Source organism: Necator americanus, chromosome III (genome assembly GCF_031761385.1).
Source record: "Necator americanus strain Aroian chromosome III, whole genome shotgun sequence".
Taxonomy (NCBI): Eukaryota; Metazoa; Nematoda; class Chromadorea; order Rhabditida; family Ancylostomatidae; genus Necator; species Necator americanus.
In genome coordinates this window covers 25612840-25635407 of record NC_087373.1, presented here as the reverse complement: position 1 = coordinate 25635407, position 22568 = coordinate 25612840, and the positions used below count along the sequence as shown (strand labels likewise).

General features: G+C 40.6%; 1 protein-coding gene across 3 annotated transcripts in view; it reads right to left on the bottom strand.

Moving 5' to 3' along the window:
- The window catches only part of RB195_010910 (uncharacterized protein), a gene marked incomplete at both ends in the record, with an annotated part of 51163 nt that overhangs the window by 3170 nt on the left and 25425 nt on the right, over positions 1-22568 (bottom strand). The window contains 24 exons of one of the 3 annotated variants that reach the window (XM_064192105.1): positions 1611-1655; positions 1744-1978; positions 5161-5285; positions 5403-5546; positions 5647-5757; positions 6249-6305; positions 6369-6380; positions 6493-6574; positions 6876-6974; positions 7808-7860; positions 8079-8161; positions 8263-8409; positions 8803-8898; positions 8980-9102; positions 9158-9293; positions 9346-9447; positions 10190-10280; positions 10359-10429; positions 10548-10683; positions 11021-11169; positions 11321-11413; positions 11472-11539; positions 12582-12677; positions 21157-21196. In XM_064192105.1, the coding sequence (XP_064049688.1) occupies positions 1611-1655; positions 1744-1978; positions 5161-5285; positions 5403-5546; positions 5647-5757; positions 6249-6305; positions 6369-6380; positions 6493-6574; positions 6876-6974; positions 7808-7860; positions 8079-8161; positions 8263-8409; positions 8803-8898; positions 8980-9102; positions 9158-9293; positions 9346-9447; positions 10190-10280; positions 10359-10429; positions 10548-10683; positions 11021-11169; positions 11321-11413; positions 11472-11539; positions 12582-12677; positions 21157-21196 (2394 nt within the window). Of the gene's footprint in view, positions 1-1610; positions 1656-1743; positions 1979-5160; positions 5286-5402; positions 5547-5646; positions 5758-6248; positions 6381-6492; positions 6575-6875; positions 6975-7807; positions 7861-8078; positions 8162-8262; positions 8410-8802; positions 8899-8979; positions 9103-9157; positions 9294-9345; positions 9448-10189; positions 10281-10358; positions 10430-10547; positions 10684-11020; positions 11170-11320; positions 11414-11471; positions 11540-12581; positions 12678-21156; positions 21197-22568 lie in introns of all 3 variants that reach the window. The other 2 variants (XM_064192104.1, XM_064192106.1) reach the window with 2 other exon arrangements.

Here is a 22568-nt window from a genome sequence, read left to right as displayed (position 1 = left end):
GCAAGATCTCAATTGATCTAAGAGCATTCGACAGTAGAAATCCGACAAACATATGCGGCTTTAAATAAATTTCGTAAACTAGTTTTCGAGATGAAAAACTTGCTTGCTGTCACAAAATTTCACGTCAAGTAAAATAGTCGCCTTTAGGATTAATCGAAGAACGAATCGCAATCTATCAGCAGCATTTTTGTTATTCCTACCTCGAAGCTCCATCTTTTCTCGAAAGTTAGTATTATTCAAGACAACACTCCAAACACACTATTACCATTCCAACAGCTTAAAATCAGCGAGCACTATCAAAGCAAGAACCTCGTCAAATTGGAATTCCGCAACTCATTGTAGCGCTGTCTTATGATACCCTATAGCTTGGAGAGTGAGTTCTGATAGACTTTCAGCTTTCAATTAAAAGCATTTCATTCAAATGTAAGATAGGGAATCAACAGATTAAATTGAAACGATTCTGAACACTTAGGGAGGAAGCAGTATTTTTTGCACACTAATCAGCAGGAATTATCATCATCAATTAATTAGCTTATGCAAGAACCTTGTAGGTGAGGTTTCATTACAACTGAAAAAATAATGGAATTTATTCGTAGTTTTTACCGAGATTCGGGAGATGTCAAACCTTGAGCTGAAGAGGTTTTACAACGTCTCGAGCGAAAATACGCAAAAAAAAAACCAGTGGTCTATAAATAATCTGCATTTGTTCTTCTAGCGTATGTAAGCAAATTTCGATCTAGAGCACCAAATCTGCTTCACATCTTGTATCTTATTTAAATTAACGTTTGAGTACGCCTCTCCTTATTTGCTTCTTCTAACGCCTATCGTTACATCAATTGATGCAGAATACTGGATATAATCGGCAGCGGGTAAAATATTCTAACAGTCCTAATTCTGCTGGAACAACTAACTGAGCCGCAGCACATCTCAATCCGATTAAACACAGTGAGAACAAGTTACATTATCACTGCCAATATGAATAGAGCAACAGAAGCAACGCTAAGCTCACAGTAGGAATGAAAAATAGAGGCAAACGTTTATGGCAGCAAACCAAAAGCAAAGATAGCTCTTGCTCGCCCCTGTCTTACTTCAGCACTTGAGAATAAGTTTCTCCTCTAATTTTAGCCCGACTTCAGAAGTTATTTTTACGTTTAAAACGCGATCAGCAATGAAATCAAAGCGAATCAGCTACTGAATTGTGTCCTTGATTTTGCCGAAATTTTATAAGTATATCAATTTTAGCAGCGCTAATCATTTTCAATTAATTAATTTCAACTATTTTTAATTTTCTTTGTAATGAACCTTGATGTTTTTGTTCCAGAATGATTATCACACAACGCCGGAAAATCAGTTAATATTCAAACCTTCACAAACTGCCTAGACGAAATGTCAAAAGTTCGAAACCTTTTAACTGTACATTTCATGCATTTTTAAAACCAGAGACTCGTTTACCGTTCAGGAAAACACAATGAAAAATGTAAGCAAATTCGGCAGGGAGAACTCAGGACTCCTCTAAAATTCTTAGCAACAAAAAAGTTCGAATGGAGGATGCGTCAGGCATTGGTAAGGGGCAAACGAAAGCTTCACAAAAGATAGAACCGCCACTATACCTTTCGGGCATTTTCTTTACTGAATGCACATAATGCTTTATAAGCCTAAAAAGAAGTACAGAAAAAAGCCATTATTTTGATTCGTAACCAATAATGCGAAAGAAAAATAAAAAGGATGTCGACTGAAACTAACTTCACCGATGCTTCCTAAGCTTACGTCCGCGTCAGCAGCATTCGCAGAAGTTCTAGAGGAACTTCCGTTCAGTAGGAGAGACATGTTAGCCGGCGAACCAGAAAGATTGGCGGAGGTCGTAAGCGGACCCATGACGCCTCGGCTGTCCACATAATCAGTAATTTGGGCAGACATGTCAGAAATTGCTTCGTGAACAGGAGGCGCTGCCGCTGGCGATCTTGGCACCGTGGATTCACTGAAGAAAGAACGATTCTTATTTTTAAAAAAGTAAACATGGAGATACAGTAAGGAAAAGCTAGAAAGGAGTACAAAAAACCACCAACAACTGAGAGGAAAGAAGTGACTTTTGTGATTTTAAAAGCAGCTGGAAGCGAAAAGACGGTTGTTTTTTTATCCATGAACATGGTTGTCGATGCTTAGGCACTCTGTTGCCCACTTAATAAACAAAAAATAAACAAGTGCATAAGGAAGATTTTTATTGGAATGGAATGTGAACTAGGTGAACCGGAGAATGTAGGGACAGACCCTCCATCTACTGGGCATTGTCGTCGGAATGTCCGTGAAAAACCTTCACTATTAACGCTCATGCATAGGCAAACACCCACAAAGGCGCACCATTAAAGATGAATCGGCATTTGCTGCATGGATGAAGAACATGGATGCACAGCTCTTCTATATAGATTGAATTCGCTCTGTCTCATGTGTCTTGAAAACAAATAATTTGCGTTTCGTTTCCACTTTCAAATTCACAGTTATACTGAGCAGAAAGGTTACAAGAAACCGGCCTGAAAAATTCTGACCTTCCATTAAACAAACAATTATTTTTCCCACACACACAGTTATTATCCTAGACAATAACTGTGTGCGTGGAAAAAGGAGAATTCTCTCGCCGTATGAACGAATGATGTTCATTCATCTGACCATACAGGTGAATCGGAGTTCAATGACATATCATAAACGCTTCTCTGCAATTTTTCGTACGTTCATATCACTCACGCCGAAGTAGAAGCTAATTTTCGGAGCGATGTTCCATCACTTTTTGAATGAGACCTTTATCGATATTTGAGAGGTCCTTGATTTTGCCTCGCATGAATTTTTCTTCCTTCTCGAGTAAAAAAAAAAACGTTCATCTGACTGCTGCGGAAAAATGCTGAGCTACCCTACTAGGACCAGTCCATTTCGAGTAATCAAGAAAGAGAACTTAGTTGCCATAAGCTATATAGGATTTTGATAATCGAAAGTGTTCGGTTGAGCCTCGAAGTTGCTATCGTTGTCTCGGCCGTTTCTATATTAGCTCTCCTCTACGGATGCTTGTGCAGTACTGACAATTTGGTTCGGGAAATAATATTTGCCAGCGGTTTGTTAACTCAGTATTCAATTATCGGTACCAAGTATTATTGGATGTTGTTTGCAATGATTCATTTTATCATCTAATTTTTACATAATCCCCTCCATATTCCGTTTGCAAATCGATTGTTCATTCGCAGACGAAAATATCGAAAACGCACAAACTGTGGGCACACAGTATAACATTCAATACGGCAGCTTCTTTACTTTTAATGTGGCCAAAAAAAATGTTTCGTGCTGACTTTACAGTGTGAATCTGATTTGCAGGAGCAGCAGGCACTGGAAATGGAGGAACTAATTTTGACTTCAAAAGATTGGCGTGCTCAAACTGAGATGTTAAGATTACCAAGAACTGACAGCATACAAGGTTTCAAAATCCTATTAAAGGCATCATCCCACGAATCTGGGGTGGTGCAGATTTCAGGTGGAGAGTTCATATACGGGGAAGTAGATTATAGGGAGGAGGGTGATTCCGTCCATTTCTTCCTAATTGCCGTAAAAAACTGTCCGCAAAGGGCTGGCGCGCTCCAATCGAACTCGTTGTAGGAAATAATAGCGCCGGAACGCTCGAAGCCGTATCTTCCGGGCCGTTTTTCTACGGTAATTAGGAAGAAATAAACGGCATCACCCTTCTCTCCATAATCTACAACTCCGTATAGGCATAACCCACCTGAAATCCGCACCACCCCAGATTCGTAGGGTGATGCCTTTAAACGGAAAAGTAAGCTGTCTTTCTATTCATCCGTCGCGAATTCCCCTGTGCACGCTCAGACCAATGTCTATGTGCTGCACGCATGAGCAAGCACACGTGCTTATAATGTTCTAAAAATTGGACAATTGGCCTAAAAGCAGTACAAAGTACATCGACGCCTTGTCAAGTATCGAGTTTTCCTACCTTCGAATTTCACTCTGACGGAAGACCTGGGACCCTATGTCGACATTATCCTAATCGTAACAATCGTAGCAGATGAAGTCGGATCAAAACGACCTAAAGCTCCATGTGATTGCGTGAGCGGTCGAAGAAACACGGTGGAACTTAGCGCAAGGGATCGAGGGAGCCCTCTGCTGGCACTCATCACCGCAGTCCGAGTGAAGATACTGATGGTCCCACCTCGATCACAATCGTCATCGCGCCGCTCACGCAACTGCACTGAACGTCGGGTCGTTTTGACACGACCATACCTCACGACGAGCACCCATATTGATGATTTCTTGTATCTTACCACAAATATACTCAGCCGATACGCCCAGCACTTTCTCAAGAACACCTTTTTGCTGCACATCCATTTACGTGAGGTCGTAAAGGAGTTAAGGTCATGCTTCATATAGGAGATCAGGAACTTTCTACGATTCTACGAAGTACTACGTTTTAATGCCAATACGGTCTTCGAATTTCATCTGTTAAGTGTATTTCTACTAAGATAGTGCTGAAGTTGATCTGCGTGTGTATTTTTATTGTTTTCTCTTATTTCATGCGTTCCTGTGTTGCTTTTGAGTATGCCTTATTTATTCGACTATTAATTTCTCTTACATTATGAATTACTTCATTTATTCTATTTACCTCGCTGTTCTTTCCTTCTATCTATCTTAATTGCATTAGATTTAACTTCATAAAATTTTTCCTGCATCTTGATTGCTATTTTCGAGACAACTGTCATTTCCCATATCCAACGAACTTCTTTCGTGGCTAGTCTACAGGACCCAACTCTCAACAAATTTGTCACCAAAAACATGCTCAAGCGGTAGGAAAAGACAGAAAACAGAGAGATGAACACCAATTGATTTAAAGGCATCATCCCAAATGGTACGAATCTGAGGTGGTACGGATTTCAGGTGGAGTGTTCGTATACGGGATCGAAGATTATGGAGAGAAGAGTGATTCCGTGCACGAGGGTGGCGCCAGAACCCCCGAAGCCGTATCTTCCGGGCCGTTTTTACGGCAATTAGGAAGAAATGGACGGAATCACCCACCTCTCCATATACGAATACTCCACCTGAAATCGGTACCACCTCAGATTAGTGGAGTGATGCCTTTAACAAAACAAGGAATGTTTGCAGTTTTCTACCAACCTGGGCTTATTCTTCTTAAGGAGACTATACGCGAATTCTCTCCATTGTGGCGGATACGTGGACAGTATGGTTGAAAAATCAGCCGTGTTAAGGGAAAAGAAGTCGTAGATAACACGTTCGCAAGCCTAAACAAACACAACTCTCACCGAATATCTCTAGTTTAGCAGTGTAACATGGCCAAATCAATTGAACACTTGCGCGTAACTGTTCAGTGGTACGAAATCAAGTTTCAAATAACCTACCACTTTTATAGAAACATTTTTTGGATCTTCCATCCATTGGAAGATTTTTTGAACTGCTCCTCGTATTTCGTCTCTGCTTAGACTAGAACCCTGTTCCATTCCTTGCAACAATTCGTGCAAATAGTTCAGGGTAGCAGCCTTTGTCTGACATATACCTTATGATTAAAAATGAAGTAAAGCCGCTATGCGTTTTTTTTCTTCAGCAAATGTATCTACTGATAAGCTCAATAGAGTTTCTACTCACTTTTACAGGAGGCGTTTGAATTGGATCCTGGATGTTTTTGCAAATGGCTATCAGCTGAAGCTCCGGTCGAAATGTAGTACGAACAGCTTTCAAAGCCATATTGAGGGGCTGCTAAACTTGAATTGCTTTGTTGATAAGATACACTCTTGCTACAGTGTCCCATAAAATTCAAAACACTTAAGGGCATCACTCCACGAATCTGGGTTGGTACGGGTTTCAGTGCCTATACGGGGTCGTAGATTGTGGGGGAGAGGATGATTCCGTACATCTTTCCCTTTATCAGTGTAGAAGGGCGATCCCGGAATGCTGTTTCTTACGACGTCCCCTATTGCAGCGCGCCACCTTTGCGCCCTCCCGCCTGCGATTCAAAGAAAACCCATTCGGACGAATCCCAGGCGGGGTGGTGGGGGCTGCAATAAGGGACGTCGTAAGAAACAGCATTCCGTACAGGGATCGTCCGTCTACACTGATACAGGGGGAGATGTACGGAATTATTCTCTTCCCCATAATCTACGACCCTGTATAGGCATTATCCGGCTGAAACCCGTACCACCCCAGATTCCTAATGCGATGCCTCTAAAAGAAAAGACACTTGTACTCACCACAACAGTGGGTAGTATTTCAACTCCACTCTTATGAAGAAGCCTCAACAAAAGGAACTGTAACCAATCGCCTAGGCTATCGTGGTATGAAGACACAAAAACGTTCAATATATCCATTACCATGGATAATAGCTAAAAGACCATAACCATGACATAACACGCATCTTAATCTCCACAAATGCACAAATACAGTGAAAAAACCCAATCCTCTCTCAATAAAAAGAAAAGGAAAGAAGAAAGAAACCTTATGATTTCCCTCTGTGAGTAGCTTGTTGAGGACATCGCATATCTTTTTTATTTCAGGAGGAGGGATGTTCCGGCGCGACCTTAACACCAAACATGAAATAATAATGCTCTTAACAAAAAAAAAATCAGTTACTTATGTGGGATTTTAATGTTTAATATGACTTTTTGTTCAACTATGAACTACAATCAGAATTAATCAACAACCAGAATCGCGTGGGAAAAACGAAGAGATGTCAGATTTTGTTTTGTAATGCCGACTGAAAATATAGGGGAGAAACAAACTCAGTAGAAGAAAAACTTTGCAGGAGAGAAATGAATACAAGGAAAACTGCTTTCATCAAGAATATGAAGTCAAATAAAATAAATATCTTCATTTCCCACTTGAGAATCTCCAACAAAGACCGCAGTCCTTCCTTTCTCTCATTCAAATTCGATGATGTGCAGGCAGTTAAAGCATCTGTGAGACCAGCTTGGTCGTACCTAAAGAAAGAAATGACTGCTAAAAAAACATCAGATCCCTCAGAGAGAGAGAGTGTGTGTAACTTTCCAATAAATGCTGCTACAAATACATATTCAACGCCGAATGTGTTCAATCGAGTGAGTGCATGGAACACTCTAGTGTTTGACACAGAGACACACTCCATAATCTTCATACATTCACCAATGAAAGATGCATGACGCCCACCAGATTAAATACATTCGCTCCTGACTAAAGAAGATAAGCGGAGACGTGGAACATGACACTACTTTTATTAGCGCTACTTACTATCTAAAGAATTCTAAGAAATGATAACTACGTGAACCCTTCGAATACTACAGTGATTCGAAAATAAACGTAGTTCAAACCCATAGATAGCGCTTGCAGTTTCTTTCTAATCATGGCGACAGAATGCACATCATGAAGGTCCCAGCCTCATTCTGAAATTTTTTGCAGAAATATAATCCCCGAAAGATAACGAACATGTGGGTGGGGCCAAAACAGGTCCCAAGAGGTTCGAACATGGAATTTGAGATGGTGATGAGAAAAAGGAATTGAGTTTTCGGGTCTATTTCCCTTTTAACTACCCTTGTCTTAACGGAATGTTATGGTATACGGCCAATCGACTTCGTCAATCCTGAACAAGTAGCAAAACCTCAGAAGAAAAAAATCTTAAACTCTGAAATCTCGAACAAAATGAAAAAGCAACAGTGTCCTCTAAAGAAAGGATTCCTTAGTTTCGTAATTACGATAAAATACATGAAAATTAAAAAAATTACTTCAGTTGTTCGACAACGATATTTTCATGTTTATACGTAAATTAATTAACGTATACCTTAAAACGCCCGTTGAAAAGTCATCTTCGTCAGCAGTCAAAGAAAAGTTTCGCTGAAAACAAAAGAAATTTGACATCTCTCGCAACACAACAATAATAATCCCCGTTTTTTCTTTCACTACGAAAATTTGCTTCAGTTTTCTACTGAGAAGATTGTCTATAGGATTTTATACAACACTTAAGAAGAAAGAAGTACGTAATTACGAACCGAAAACAGAAATTCTTTTTTTCTGTGCGTAGTAAACAATCTCAAGAGAGGCTGAAGACTTACAATAGCATTGCATAGCTGACGAGTATCCGCACCGGTACCATTGCCATTTGCGCTTGCACCACGATTTAAGGTGCCTCCACTAACTGAACCAGAAAACAGTACAACTCCTTCAACACTAGTTTTTCATTTCTCAAAGGATAATCCTCGTAGTTATGGTCTTGTATACAATTTATGAAACACTTACACCTCCTCGGGCTCGCTTCTCTTGTTCCTATTTGGCGAGGTCTGCTAATGCCAATTCGGCTTGAGGACATGACCGAAGGTGTTGAACTTACAGGAGCTGGGCGACGACTAGCGCTCGCTCGGGATGGTGATGTGCTTCTGGATCCGGCTGAAATCACACAACCGAGGCTAAGCGAATCGATATCAACAGTTATGCCAACCAACAATTTCGCAACTGGACACGCGCTCGAAAATTACGAGTTCCGTAGAAAAAACCAGCCACGTGAAAAGTAATCTTTTCAGATGTTTCGCGTTACATTATTATATCATCAACATTACATGTGTAATGTAATGTTGGTAATATAATAATGTAAAGTGATAAAGACCGATAATTCAGTTTGAAGAGTAACCAAAACTTTAAAATGGAATTCATGTTCACTGCTCATCAAAAGGATATTTCTTTGAAATAAACAACATACACTGATAAACCATTCCATATCAATCAGGACCGAACCAGATCAAGCTTCGAACTGCAATCAATCATGCAAATGAATTGACTTACGCTGAGAAACACTTCCAGGAGGATTCACCGAGTTATTTGTTTTCAATGGCGTTTGTCGCGAAGGGGGAATTCCGGACCGCACAACAGATGGTCGCGCTAAAAAAAAAACCTTCATATAGCAACAAACATGAAAAAACACTGGAAAATCAGAAAGCCAAGAATGACTGAGCCAAGTACCTGGTGTATTTCGCACTGCTACTGACCCAGTAAGCTTGCTTTTTGCAGGAGTATAAGATGCTGCACGACGCACAGCGTTTGCGTCTATTTCAGAGGCCGAACGACCAGCAAAAAAGTTCGTAGCTTGAACAAACATATGTAGGGATATGGAAAAGCAGTAACAAAGTTAGTTACCTACTTTTGTGCCTATTCAACCCGAACGCTCCTGGTCGATGCGACATATGAAGTGAATCACGTTCGCTGTTGATCGACTGCGATGATGAAGCTGCTGACACGGCGCCGGATAATGAACGCTGCTTAGCAGGATCCAAGCTCTGGAAACACGTCGAGATGCAAAGAGTGAAGTAGAAATTGCTATGTAGTCACCTGGAAAAGAAGCTGCGCTTGATGTGGGAAGTGTTGATCCAATTGTTGGTAACTATTTCTAGCAGAAGCGCGAGCTAGTGGATCAGCGTCACAAATACCCGCCTAAACAGACAACTGTAATAGACAAAGTTGCTTAAACAAATATGTTTGGTCATTTCAATACCATAATTGAATAAATTACAAATTAAAGAGATGAGTTAGGATTGATCTTTCCTGGCAAGATATTTTAAGATTCTCTGTATAATTATTCCACTCATAAATGCACTGCTATGTCGAAGTAGTTTTCGCTGCTTTACGCGACTTCACATATAGCTGAATCGCTAGCTTTTGGAATATAACGGATAAGTTTTGTAGGACAAGCCCATTTAGATTTAGACAATCTGCAGTTCGTAACTGCAGATTGTCAGGATTCCCTGCTAATAATTGGTCGCGACCTCGCGACCTCCCCTTCTCCAGACTCCGCTGAGATCCTGAACCACTAGGTTTTAAGTAAAGTCTCAATTGATTGCAGTTCTTTGGACAGATTGACGTGCACAGAATACAGAAAAAAACAAAACAGTCTCCACATAGAAAGAAGTTCGTTCTATGAATAGACGTACATCTCAGGACAAACCCAAGGTCACTTTTGGCACGCGTTTAACTCGTTGTCTGCAGCCTGAGAATACGCAACGTAGATTCAAGACTATTCGTCTCAGATCCATTAAATAAAGGAGACCCTGGAGAGACTAAGGCAATGATATTGTAGTGATCTATTTGGAGATCAAAGCTGTCCCTGTATATGTTCTGTACATAACAAAAGCTCAGATTCATTGTGTGAAAAACAAATTTTTGTTCAGAACCCTACCTTTATGCAATCAATGATTCCGCTAAGCGATTTTTCGAGTTTACTGGGAGTCCATATCGCAAGCATTTGGTTCACAAGGTCTTGAATAATTCTAAAAGAAAGAAGAACGACTTCCAAGAACTGCACTGCACAACCAATAAAATAAAGAAATGTAGGAAAATGAAAGTACTTCCTGATCTCTTTCGACTTTGACGAACTGTGCGATAGGACAATTGGGATAAGCTTGGGATGCTCTACGTGCTGAAAAGAAAAACTACCCGAAAATAGCCAAAATAACCGAGCTATTTCATTCTCAAAAATGAAGAAAACGGAAGACAGAAGAAGGAACATATTTCGCAGAAGAATGAAACCAAATTACCTTAACAATAAAATAGCACGCATTGACACCTGATGTTGACATAACCTTAGCGCTATTCTGGATGAGAGCAATAGTTGCGGGTAAAAGAGCTTCACATAATCGTACTATGGATACCTCCAGTTTCTCGCAAAGAAAGCTGAAAAAGAACAATCAGTAGTTCATCTGTTTCGATCACACTAATAATCAGTCGCGTAAATGTCCGCGAAAAAAGTTTCATACAATGTAAGTCATCTTATATATGAACACTGAGCTGAAGGGAAACGACACTGCTAACAAAATCTGAATTTTGTGAAGTTTCACTAACCACTGTTCTAATTAAGAGGACAAACTTTCAGCATGCGTTAAGAAACAATCAAAAACGGCAAAGTGAAAATATTATCGCAACAGTCTCTAAGTGAAATATGTAGAAAAAAACCAAGTTGCAACTGCATGAAAAGAGAAGTGCAACACAAATAAGTGAAAACACAACTCACCTTACTGTTATGCATGCCTCGCGACAGACTTGTGACCGCAGATCCTTGACCGAAGTTATAAGAGCGTCTTCAAGTGAGTGAATACCATTCACTAATTCATTTTCAAAATCCATTCCTCCATTTATTAGAATTGATCGTAGCAATTTTAACTTTAAAAATAGGTCTAGTAGGTTTAATTTACAGCTGCATTTATTATCAGTAGAACAAGAAAGAAGAGTACAAGGACAATCTAAGATGACAAAACAAGTGACTAATAGAACAGGTTCTATTCAACGTAAAAAGAAGAGGTATGGAACATACAGAATTAACTCGCTGAGACCAGTCGAGCTGAGAATTCTCGAGAACTTGACGAATTGACTCCAGCTGTGATTGCAGTTCCCTAGCAGAATAAATCTGAAAAAAAAAGAACTGAACTGAAGAAGAAGTTGAAATAAACGTCGTACATACTTACATCACACTTCGGAACTTGCGTGAATGCTTTACGGAAGTCATCCTCATTAACAGCACCCACAGAACTTCCTGAAAAAAAGAAGTAGAAGGGTGGAAGAAGGTGGTTTATAAAGGATACTACGATATCTACAACATAAATATTTCAGAGTGAGGAACCAAAGTAAGTGATCAACAATAGGAAACCTGTACAAAGTAGAAGTCACACGTAAATATGAGGATAATTACAGCTTTTACAACAGAAATTCAAATGGAAGCAGCACAGTGCTAACTGTAGTAACCAACGCAATTTAAACGTGTTGGCATGAAGGAGCCTTGACAATATTTTACGACGTATTCGGAGTGTGACTGAGAGCAAAGAAGTGTTTTTGCGGTATTTTCACGAGCCTTCTCGAAATAAGGAGAACACGCAGCAAATTCGTTCTCAAATGTGATTCTTACTACGCAAGTTCCCCTTTAATTGATCTTATGCATCCTGCACATCTCCTTGAACGAAGAATTTCGTACAAAAAGAGCTCCACTGTTCTCTTTTTTATGTTATTAGAAGCTAGTCGCTTTTTTGCAAACTAAGCATTGAAGCTTTGAACATCTAGCACGCAAGTAGTTAGACTCAATCGAACTTCAAAACGCTATCACATCAATTTTCAACGCCAATTTTGGAAGCCGGTGCACTCTCGAAATCCTTTCGCCCATGAATGCATAAAACACTCGACGCAATCAAAACGAAAATAACCACCGCAAAAAGCCGACATTGCAAAATGCGCTGTTATTGGGCAAACCCATTTTTGCTGTTATCCATGTACAGTCCTTAGTCTTCCGACGTAACTTGATTCCAACACTGAAAAAAACTATTGCGAGACCAAACGTTTGAAGGAGGTGAGATGGAGGAAACGGTTTTATGGTACTAGAGATGAAGCAACCTGCTTCTGACATAAAAAATCGTTTAGAAATTGTCGGACCGCGGCTTGCAGTAAGTACAAATTAAGATTAATGATAGCACGTGAACGAGTTCTAGGTATTACCTTTGAGGACGAAAATTATACATAAAAATACATGTGTCTCAGTGCACTATAGATGATTGTAGAAAAAGAAAGTAACTGGTTAAAACACTCACCGGAATTCCGAACTGGAATGCGCTTGTGCGCTGGCATACTTGATCCGCGGCTCAACCCCGGAATGGACCTTACTTGGTTTTCTTGGTCAACTTCACCTGAAATAATTAGAAGAAATCCAACGTTTGAAAAAACAGAAACATTATCAGAAATAACACTTGGTCTCCAAATACCTAGTTCCGTCCATTTTCTCCTATTGTTTCTCCACAATAGGAGAAAATACTAATAGATTTTCTCTCTAAAATTGACGCTGTTTAAAAAGCTAAGCGACAGTGATGATTGCTTTTGCGCAAATGACTTTGAAGGAAATTTGTGTGGGTAAAATAATCTGTACTAATAATAATGACTAATAATAATGTAACAATAATAATACTATACTACTTTACATACATTCACATACATTTACAGTAACTCTGAATCGGTAGAAATGTTTTCACAAAAATTCGCTTGGCGATCAATTGAACCAGAAAAAATAAGAAAGGTGTGTAACAAAATACTGCTAGTACCACAATTCAAAGATGAGAAAGGAAATGAAACTAATAATATACCATATGAAGAAAAGAAAAAAAAAAACTCCGAAGTAATTACACAAGGAACATAGTTCTCCCACAACACCCCATAAATTGTGATCATGTAATCTTCTAGAAGGAAGATGAGCATCTGATAGCAGCATGCAGTAATTTTTCCAGTGAGTACAACCATATAGGTGGATGTGGACATGCTGGTGGCGAGGAGAAATGTCTTTGTCATTGATTGCTCGTCCCCACCACCATGCAAAGGGTGTGACTGAGCGAGAGATGCAGAGTGGCCTCCACCACCGCACACTGCCAACCAACCAGCCGAACTCGGTGACGGTGCGATGAAGTCATCACACTCCTTTCAACAAGGTAACCCAGAAAGGTAAACCATTTACTCAGCATAGAAGGAACTCAATGATACGCTGAAATTTATCGCAGTCTTTCCGCAGCTACTGCAAATCTCTCGTAATATTCACAGCTGTTCTATTCAAGAAAAAGGCGTGATCTTAAAAAGGCAGATTTACAAATAAGAATTAGTAAATCTAAACAACAGAAAACTATTAGACTTCTGGTTTTCAACCGACAACCCCTTGCAAACCCAAAGAATCAGAGACCTCAGTTAAAAAGATGAGCAGGAACTCTTTTACACTCGTGCGAGAAGCGAAACGAAAGCGTGTAAAGTGTACTCACTCGTACGGGCGCAGAAAGTTGCTTTGTGTTGTAAATTCACCGATAGTTCACTTCATGCGTTTTTTATCCTTTCGTCCATATGAATGTTAAGAGTCGTGTCGTGAGATACACTGAGACCTCCGATCTCTGCCCGTGGAGTGTTGCGTTTTCGTTAGTTTTTTTTTGTTGCAAACTACCTGTTAAGCCCAGCACGCAATCCACTTCATAAAATCATGTTCGAATGACAAAAATGAGGGTTCAGGAACTGGGAGTATTTCAGTTCACTTTCCAGTTGGATCTCCACTACCCAGCAGTTGTTTCGAACAAGATTTCATTACGGCAAAAGAGAAGTGATTGAATAGTGTAAAATTTTAACGATAGTAGTGATGATAGATTGTCGCTGATCATGTTCACTTCTTTCTTCAGTAAAAAAAAAAGATGGTCTAAGAGCTACCATTCACAAAATACTGGTTTTTAAGTAAAGACTCATCGTATAGCAGCTTCCATCAGCATCATCGAACTTGGAAAATGATTTGAACTTTTGATTTGATTGCATTGCTGGTTAAGTTGAAAAAAAAATTAAAATTTAGATTGAGAAAAAAGACTTTAAGTCAGGACTTCAGTTTGCAGGAACTGGATTTTTACCTTTTTTGTGTGTAATTGTGCATAGTTAGCCTTTTTCTACGACAATTTTGGTATTCTACCATGTAACTGATTATAACAAACACCGACCATGCAAAATTGCGAAGAAAAAGGACGGAAATTGAATCCTTACAAACTATGATCTTAAAGGCCTCCTAGAAGTAAAACAAATGGTAAAACTACTGGAAAAGTACTTCTTCAAAACTCATGGATTATTATACGAAAAAAAAGAACACAAGACGCACGTACACGCCTTCTCCGATTAAATGCTGTGTCGTTATGTTATAGTACGAATACGACATGAAGCACAGTGCGGTTGCGTAAGCAGCTGTGTTCTAAGCGATGCGACGGAGCGGTTACAGTCGAGGGAGGACCCTTGGAAGCAGCCGATCTTCGCTGCAGTTCGCGATGCTCCCTCTTCAATTTTAACAGCTAGCTCCACCGCGCCGCTTCGAGCGCAGGCGCTCACGCAACTGCACTGTGTTTCATGTCGCTTTGACCCTATCATACAACACGTTTTACGCCTACTGTACATTTGGAGAGTCAAAGCGACGTGAAACCTGGCGCAGTTGGGTAAGATTGCTGCGCTGGTAGCGGCACTGTGTGAGCCAGCGGTTACAATCGAGGTGAGGCTGGCGTTTTAGCTAAACTCATCCCCGCAACCCAGGTGAAGCCAACCTTGATCGGAACCCTGCCTTCATTGCACCGCTTACGCAACTGTACCAGGCTTCAGGTCATTTTGACCTGAATATACACGGCGAATCTGTGAACGTAAAGAGTAAGTCTAAATCTATAAACAGTGTGCTAACAAGCTTGCTTCTTCGTGTTGTTGCAGTTTTACCGCTCCATCCAGCGAGGATGGAGCTGTTGGCAGCGAACTGATACTGTCGTTGAGGCTAGGCTAGTATCACTTTGTTGTAAAGTTAGTGCTTGCTCACCTCAGCTGTATAGCTTATCTGTTGCGAAGTTAAATTGTGAAAAAAAAAGTAAAATTACAAGATTTTGCGCAATGAATTGCTTTATCATTCCAAAGTTTTCAAACATTGAAACTGTGTGCGACTTAGTAAGAAGAAGAGACGACAAACTATTGTGTGCTGATTAAAAAAATGCAGTCCCCTTAAACCCGTGGAGCAATTTCGAACCATTGCCTTAACGTCATTATTTTTTTAGCTGTACTGGTATGAGTGTTAGACTGCAGCTATTTGGCTCCACCCGAAACCGACAGCGGCAGATCTGAGAGCTGTCATCTCGAAATGGCTCCGATAGATATCTATTAGTCCAAGAAAGGCACACGATCGCCGACTAACGCTTGGACACACTTAGAAATCCACAGATCGAAAATGTGATTGCGTCAAACTGTCTGCTTATGCTAGTCATTTCTAGATCATGAGCTGTACACCTGCGGCATTATTTCCAAGCTTTGTTGGGAACCCATAGTTTGCTTGCGTGTAATTGATGTAAGTATGTCCTATAAGTGACACTACATTCCGCGTGCCACTGGCGATGACGATGAACATCAATGCTTATCAATGAAAAAGAAGCTATGTTCAATTTCTTTAAAAAATGAAATGAAGGCTAAGGATCATCTTAAACTATAGCTGCCGGCTTAGCTGATCTCTTGTGCTGGTAACACTGTTTCTCGAACACGATACTAACATGAGAAAGCACGTGCGCCAAAAAGTACTTGAAGACGGCGTGTCACGAAAGTGATCATGTGGGAGGCTCCTGTGGGAAAATATAGAGCTCCAGATGGAGACTACGAGTATGAACGCAGCCCCACTCAACTCATTTTAGTCGTCTTGAAAAACTTCGTGGGAATCGCTTTAGTTCCTGGGAGGAACGGCATTTAGGAACATGTCACCCTTGTACACACTCCGCTTTTCTCGGCAGTCTATTCATTGGTTTTACTTGAATACTAAGAATGGTGGTGGGGGAGGTGAGTGGTGCGTACTCAATTACCTCATAAGAGCACACGCCGTTTTCCGTGTCGTTTTTCATGACGATTAGAGGGAATTAAGCAGGACCGTGCTCGCACTCGTAATCTACATCCGGAACTCTAGATTTGCCACCGAGACTCCAACATTGTCAGTTTCGTTATACGCTGCCTTTGAATATTTAGTCAAAAAAGAGTTCCTAATTAGAGAATATCTTAGATTTTTGTAGATTTCCTCAGCCCCGTCCATTCAGAGAAAAAATTCAGAGGAAAGAGAATTAGCGGGACAAAATTCAAAACTTGTCCTGCAAATATTGTCACACTATCTAACTCGAAATTTCCTTCGCGGAATGTGTAGTGCAAAACTGTGGCCGTCAGCAGACCCATTCAACGGGGCAGTGGGTCGGCTCAATCACTCGAGTTTGAGATCTTCTTGATCCCTGAGTAAACGTGTCGGACAGCTTGGAGTTGTTCATGGTCCCGAAAAAACTTGGTCATGGATTGCCGTCTTTTGGAAAGGAGTAACAAACATGATGAAAAGTAGAGATCTACTCAACGTATAAGAACAATCGTTCTCTCTCGCACTCTCCTTTTCGTGGCCATACAACAACAGTCTTGCCCCATTTGCTTGGTAATCAAACTCATGCCATTTCAGGCCATTACGTTCGTCAACATTGCACAGTGGTATAGCTATACAAAAAAGAGTTGAAATGAAAGAGATTGAAGGCACCATGATTGGAGTAATTTTCTTGGAGACTTGCGCCAATGTAAAACTTATCAATGAGAAGAGATTTCGCATTTTAACCTTATCGTTGCCCAAGAGTTAATTTAGGTCCTAAGCACCGTGTCGTTAATTTGTAATGTATCAATGTTCTTTGAAGACAAGATGGTAATAGCAGGAAGATCCACAATCCGACATTTCTGAACATCTGTCCAGAAGATTGTCCCTACACATAAAATTAGCGAGAACGTCTCGATTTCGATAAAGACTGTATCAAATTTAATCAGCCATTGTTCGTACTTTTGTACTCTTCTGGTGTATGCACATATTGTCCTTGAGCGCCTTGAAGAAAGAAAGAGGACAGATTCCCGTGTACAGGGCTTTCTCTCATGTCGGCGCGAGCAACCTTGTCATCAGCAGCAATTAAGTGTTGAAGAGCAGCATATTTTACTACTAACATGCTCGCTGTGGTCCTCCAGAAGGAGATTAAATGAGATTAAACGCCTGCATGCGAGCTGCTAAAACTTCAATTCAAATAAATCTAGACATCAGTGCTCGAGATGGGACTCTCGCTAGCTCCATTCGGACTTACTATTCTCCGCAGAGTTACTGCAGCTAGCAAGACTTCGAACGCACCCATCTACGCAATTGCACCAGGCAACAAGTCGTTTTAACCCGACTGTACATAAAACACACACACACACACACAAACACAGACACACACAACTGACACCAGATGCGGTTCTTCCACCTGGTAGAAAACTGGCAGAGTTCTTCGAGTAAGCTACGTTTAGAATAGCTTTATCTATTTAACCCTAAACTTCAGCTCATAAGCTCACCCTTACGGAACTAAATGGATTGCGCGAGGAGTCCGTGCCACTGTGAACTCTGCTCTGATTAGACACAAGTTTCAGATTAATTCACTTCTGTTTAATTTCAAGATCCCTCAGTTTTTCGTCAGAAGGAGGCCTAGTAGCTCGAGCTTGTAACAGAAATAAGTAGAACTTGTTGACTCTAATAGTGGAGAGGTTTTGAAGAATCGCTAGAAACTTGTAAGATCTATGTGCCTCGACCTTGGACTTAGTTCTAAATATAACCGGTTAACACTACCGAAATTATCTGATCCAAAAAGATAACCAAAACTGAGACATGTGAGGCAGTAGCACTTTCAACTTCATGTCTATCCATTACTTTTGAGAAGAGAAAACTTTTTCTTGATTTTTTTTTATAAATGCAGTGAACAGTGATTAGTTCCTGAACATTATATTACTGACAAAACAAAGTAGCAGAACACGATTCCACAACAGCTTATAAAGGCAAAGTCTTTAGAGAAGACAAAGTGACAAAACCTCGAAAGCACAAACTTCTCACGCGACCTATATTCCGTGTAATGATACTTCCTCTTGTTCCTCTTTGCCTGATTTCGTTAATTCACATAAAGTATAGTCGGGTCAAAAAATTTTGAAACAGTTGCATACCCGGCTGCGCTCGAAGGAGCGTAGCGGTTAGGATCGACTGAGGATCCTCACTAGCGCCATTCATCGCCGTTCCAATGGTACCACACCGATCAGAAGTGCAAACCACCGCGCTGTTTCTAGCGCAGCCGCATATACAATCGCCTCGAGCTCTGTGTCATTTTAACCTGACTATGCTCTCTCGACCCACTTTCACATATCCATCATTCTTGACCACTATCATTCTTTGGTTAGGAGGAAGAATCCAAAATCCAACTTCAGAGTGAAGATGTTAAAGTGATAAAAACAACTTCCGAAAATGTTTACAGCCGGAGCAAGAAAACAGAGATAGAATATAGTCCTTTGCATTTCTAAACTATGTAGTTTATTACTTGGCTGACAGACATACAAAGGAAAAGAAGATAAATCCTTCAATGGATAAGATATCCGGTCGTACTAAGGCGAGCAAATCTCACACCTACCGTTTTTGTGGTGTTGCCAACACCTAGTCTATCCTACTATAGAATTGACAAATTCCAATATTTTTGCGCTAAATGCGGTGTGCTGCTGTATCAAAACATGCAGCCTTGCGATGACTAAACATTTTATGAGAATTCAGCGTGAATATTGCGACCGCTAACATTGTGCCACCATCTCTTTGCAAATACAGTTCTCATACTGTTGAAAATGAATTCCCCAGGATACTCCAAACACTATTTAGTTTGCTGTCAAAATAAAGAGACGTGATGTGATTCTTCTGTTGCGTGTGCTCACGAAGTAAATTTATAGTAGTCCTCTGCGCGTAAGGAACATCTGCTTAATAGTTTCATTAAAATATACTCATATACACAAACAGCAGCCCCTTGGTTCGTCATTATCTCCGCCTTACCGTCGACCTGTTTACAATAGCCGAACCCCCAACGTTAGCAGTGCAACTGAAATTATCAAGTGGTCCGTGGAAGGCGATCCCATTTTCCTTTTGAAAATGACTTCACTTCAAGCATTCATATTCTTGTTTCCACCCTAACACTACTGAAAAATTACTATGACATGTGCTAAGGTAAAATCTAGCTTCAGAAGAAATTAAATGACTACCGTCGCGACTATTGCGACTTCACTTGATAGGATATTTATTACGGCATAGTATTGGTGGGTACATTTCAGTGAGTCAACATTACATCTTTTATTGCTTATTGTCCCACTGCAGGAGTCTGCAATAACAGCCTACTCAAATTTCCTTTGCATATTTCAATAATTTCAACATTCAGTTTAGCTACTAGTATGTAATCAACTGCAATAATAATAGCCATTACTATGCCTCCGGTAGCTGGTACGACTGTGCCAGATGATCGCGCTTGTTCATTACAAGTTTTCAGAAAATTACGCAATGATCATGTATTGTTTGATTATGAGATTATAACGTTAGTTATTGATTTTCTAAAGTTTCATAGAAATAGTCTCCTATTCTATATATTCTCAAACAAAAACCAACTTCTAAGTGCATAATACTTTGAAAATCGAAAACGAAACGAAATGCAAGTGCTTGTTTTCACAGGCTAAAAAAGTACCAGGCGAACATTGATAGGTTCAGTTGGCGCAAACGCATGTTGTCCTAGCCGTGGGACGTATAGTCGGATCAAAACGACATGAATCACGAGTGTAGTTGCGGTGTATTTCCGCACGTGCTGAGACGCCGCGGTAGAGCAGCACTTGGAACCGAGGTGAGATAATCGCAAATTGCAGCGATGGATGGTGACAGCAAGGAGTCCACTACGCTCCTAACCGCTACGTTCCACCGGAGCGCCGCGAGCGAAGCCGCGTACGCGATTCTGTACGTGCTTCATGTCGTTTTGACCCTACTATATTACTTCTCTTGTGAAGGCAGGCTCTAGTCGGTCACCACATAGCACGATAAGCTCACGCACAGTTGCGAAAAAAAATGGAGAGGAATTCTCAGAGGCGAAATAAAGGCAGAACAAATGATCTAATGGGAAGGAAATTTGCTTATACGAAAAAAAGAGCATGAAAAACTACGAAAACAAGAAAAAAAATTCGAGGAGCTTGTCGCGCTCTGTGAATCGGGGCCAATGCATGCCCCGAAGACGAAACGCCTCACACCATCTAAAAAAAGGTCGACTCCAACTGTATATGCGGTGCAAGTGCAATAAATGAGGCAAAGTATTCAAGGTAAGGAAATATATATTGGTTATCCATAACTGTTTGGGTTACCGGCATCAAGCCGAATAAGAACTAAAAATATTTTGGATACAGGCTCTAGTGGGAACAAGAATCAAATCAGAAATCCTCCTGATCCGAAAACCTGCGCTTCCGACGGGATCTGTAGATGTCTGCGCCGAGAGTTCCTTACCTACCGCTGCCTATAAGTTGCAATCCAGCCATCTGCTGCACAATAATGATACTAGTCGCCGAGGTAAACGCTGTCACCTTGTATGTGATTGCCTATCGTGATGTTGCAGCGTAAACAAAATAGTTTTGAACGAACTATACATTGTTTATCTTGATGTTTGATAGATGATCCATACTAACCAAGTTTCACTTCACGAAGCGACAATAATCTTACGAAAATAAGATTAGTAGTACATAACACTTTTAAAATAAACCAAAATAATCATGACTAACCATTTTCTCCAGGTGGTTGAGGGACGCGAAACATAGACAGCTGAAGAATAACAGTTACACAACGGCAATAATTAGGAGTTCGTTTGTCCAACAGGACAGAAGAGCTTCAGTAACGCAACAATGCAACAATACAACCAAGAAAAAAAAGTAGGAAAAGAGTTCCTAGTAAAGTTTGCAAATATAACAACATCAGAAAAATCACTTTTCTTCATCTTCAACTTATAACTGTGCCCTTTTTTCTAGACGGGCCACTTACAAACGCCGTCTAAAACCGAGATTCCAAAAAGCCAATATGCGATAACTTCCGCATCTGTGACTACAAACGAGGAATTGTCGGACATTTTTCTTTAAGAAGGTGGAGGTCACGATTTGGAAAGAAACGATTATGAATCGGAGTTTTTCGCGCGGTTTTTCTCATGGGTCATCCATCGCGACTAGAGCACGCAATAGTGCATTTAAAATGCGGCCTTGGCTATGGAAGAGGCACCTTTTGGCCTCAATAACGAGTATACTGCGAAAGTAGGGAGGCTGTAAGTATGCTGAAGTGGTGGATGAGTTCCACACCTAGATTTGGCACGTTATCTCCGTTTTTGAGAAGAGTGGATGTTTGGACTCTACGTATCCCTAGGCTGCAACGAGGTACAGCTCGACTGGCAATTGATTGATGGACGAACTCGAGTTCGAACATCACAGCGTCAGGCAGCGATTCAGATCTCGATCCTCATGAGGGACCGTTCGCTAATAGAAGAGGGATACTTCGAAGGCTCTAGGAACCATAAGTTTCCAAATTCCAACTGATTGAGAATTTATTCCTTTTCAATAATCCAGAGAAAAACCCTTTGAGCGAACAAAGACGGTTAAAATCTCTAAGTATGGACGTACTGCAAGGTATTATGTAGGTTGGTGGATGCTTCCTCGTTCTGGAAGCCATGTCACGAACTCCAGCGTCACATGAGAAAGTGACTTCGGCTGTCGTGCTGCTGTGAAAGAAGAATTGAGCACAATGAGCAACAACGTCTAGAAGCCAAAGGTCCTAAAATGTCCTTGATAACCGTCTCAACGCTTGATTTCTTCATTATAGATGTCACATTATGGGTCTGCAATTGAGCGTTTAGATGACATCTGAGGTGCTCAGGACGACGACGGATTCCTTGATTTTTCACCGATTGCAGTTTGGGTCGAAACGAAGTGGCTTGCGATTCTTCTGTCTTCGACCTACCAGCAATTTTCATTGTTGTCACACTCATCAAAAACACATGTTTGATCGCTCGCACGTCGACGCGGCGCATGCACGAAAGCGGAGCGTTCCAATTTAACCTCGTACGAACAAACGCAGTTTCCCACACCGTTTTCAGGACGATTAGGCGAAGTTGAATTAGACCGCACTCATTTTCGTAGTCTACATTCTGTAC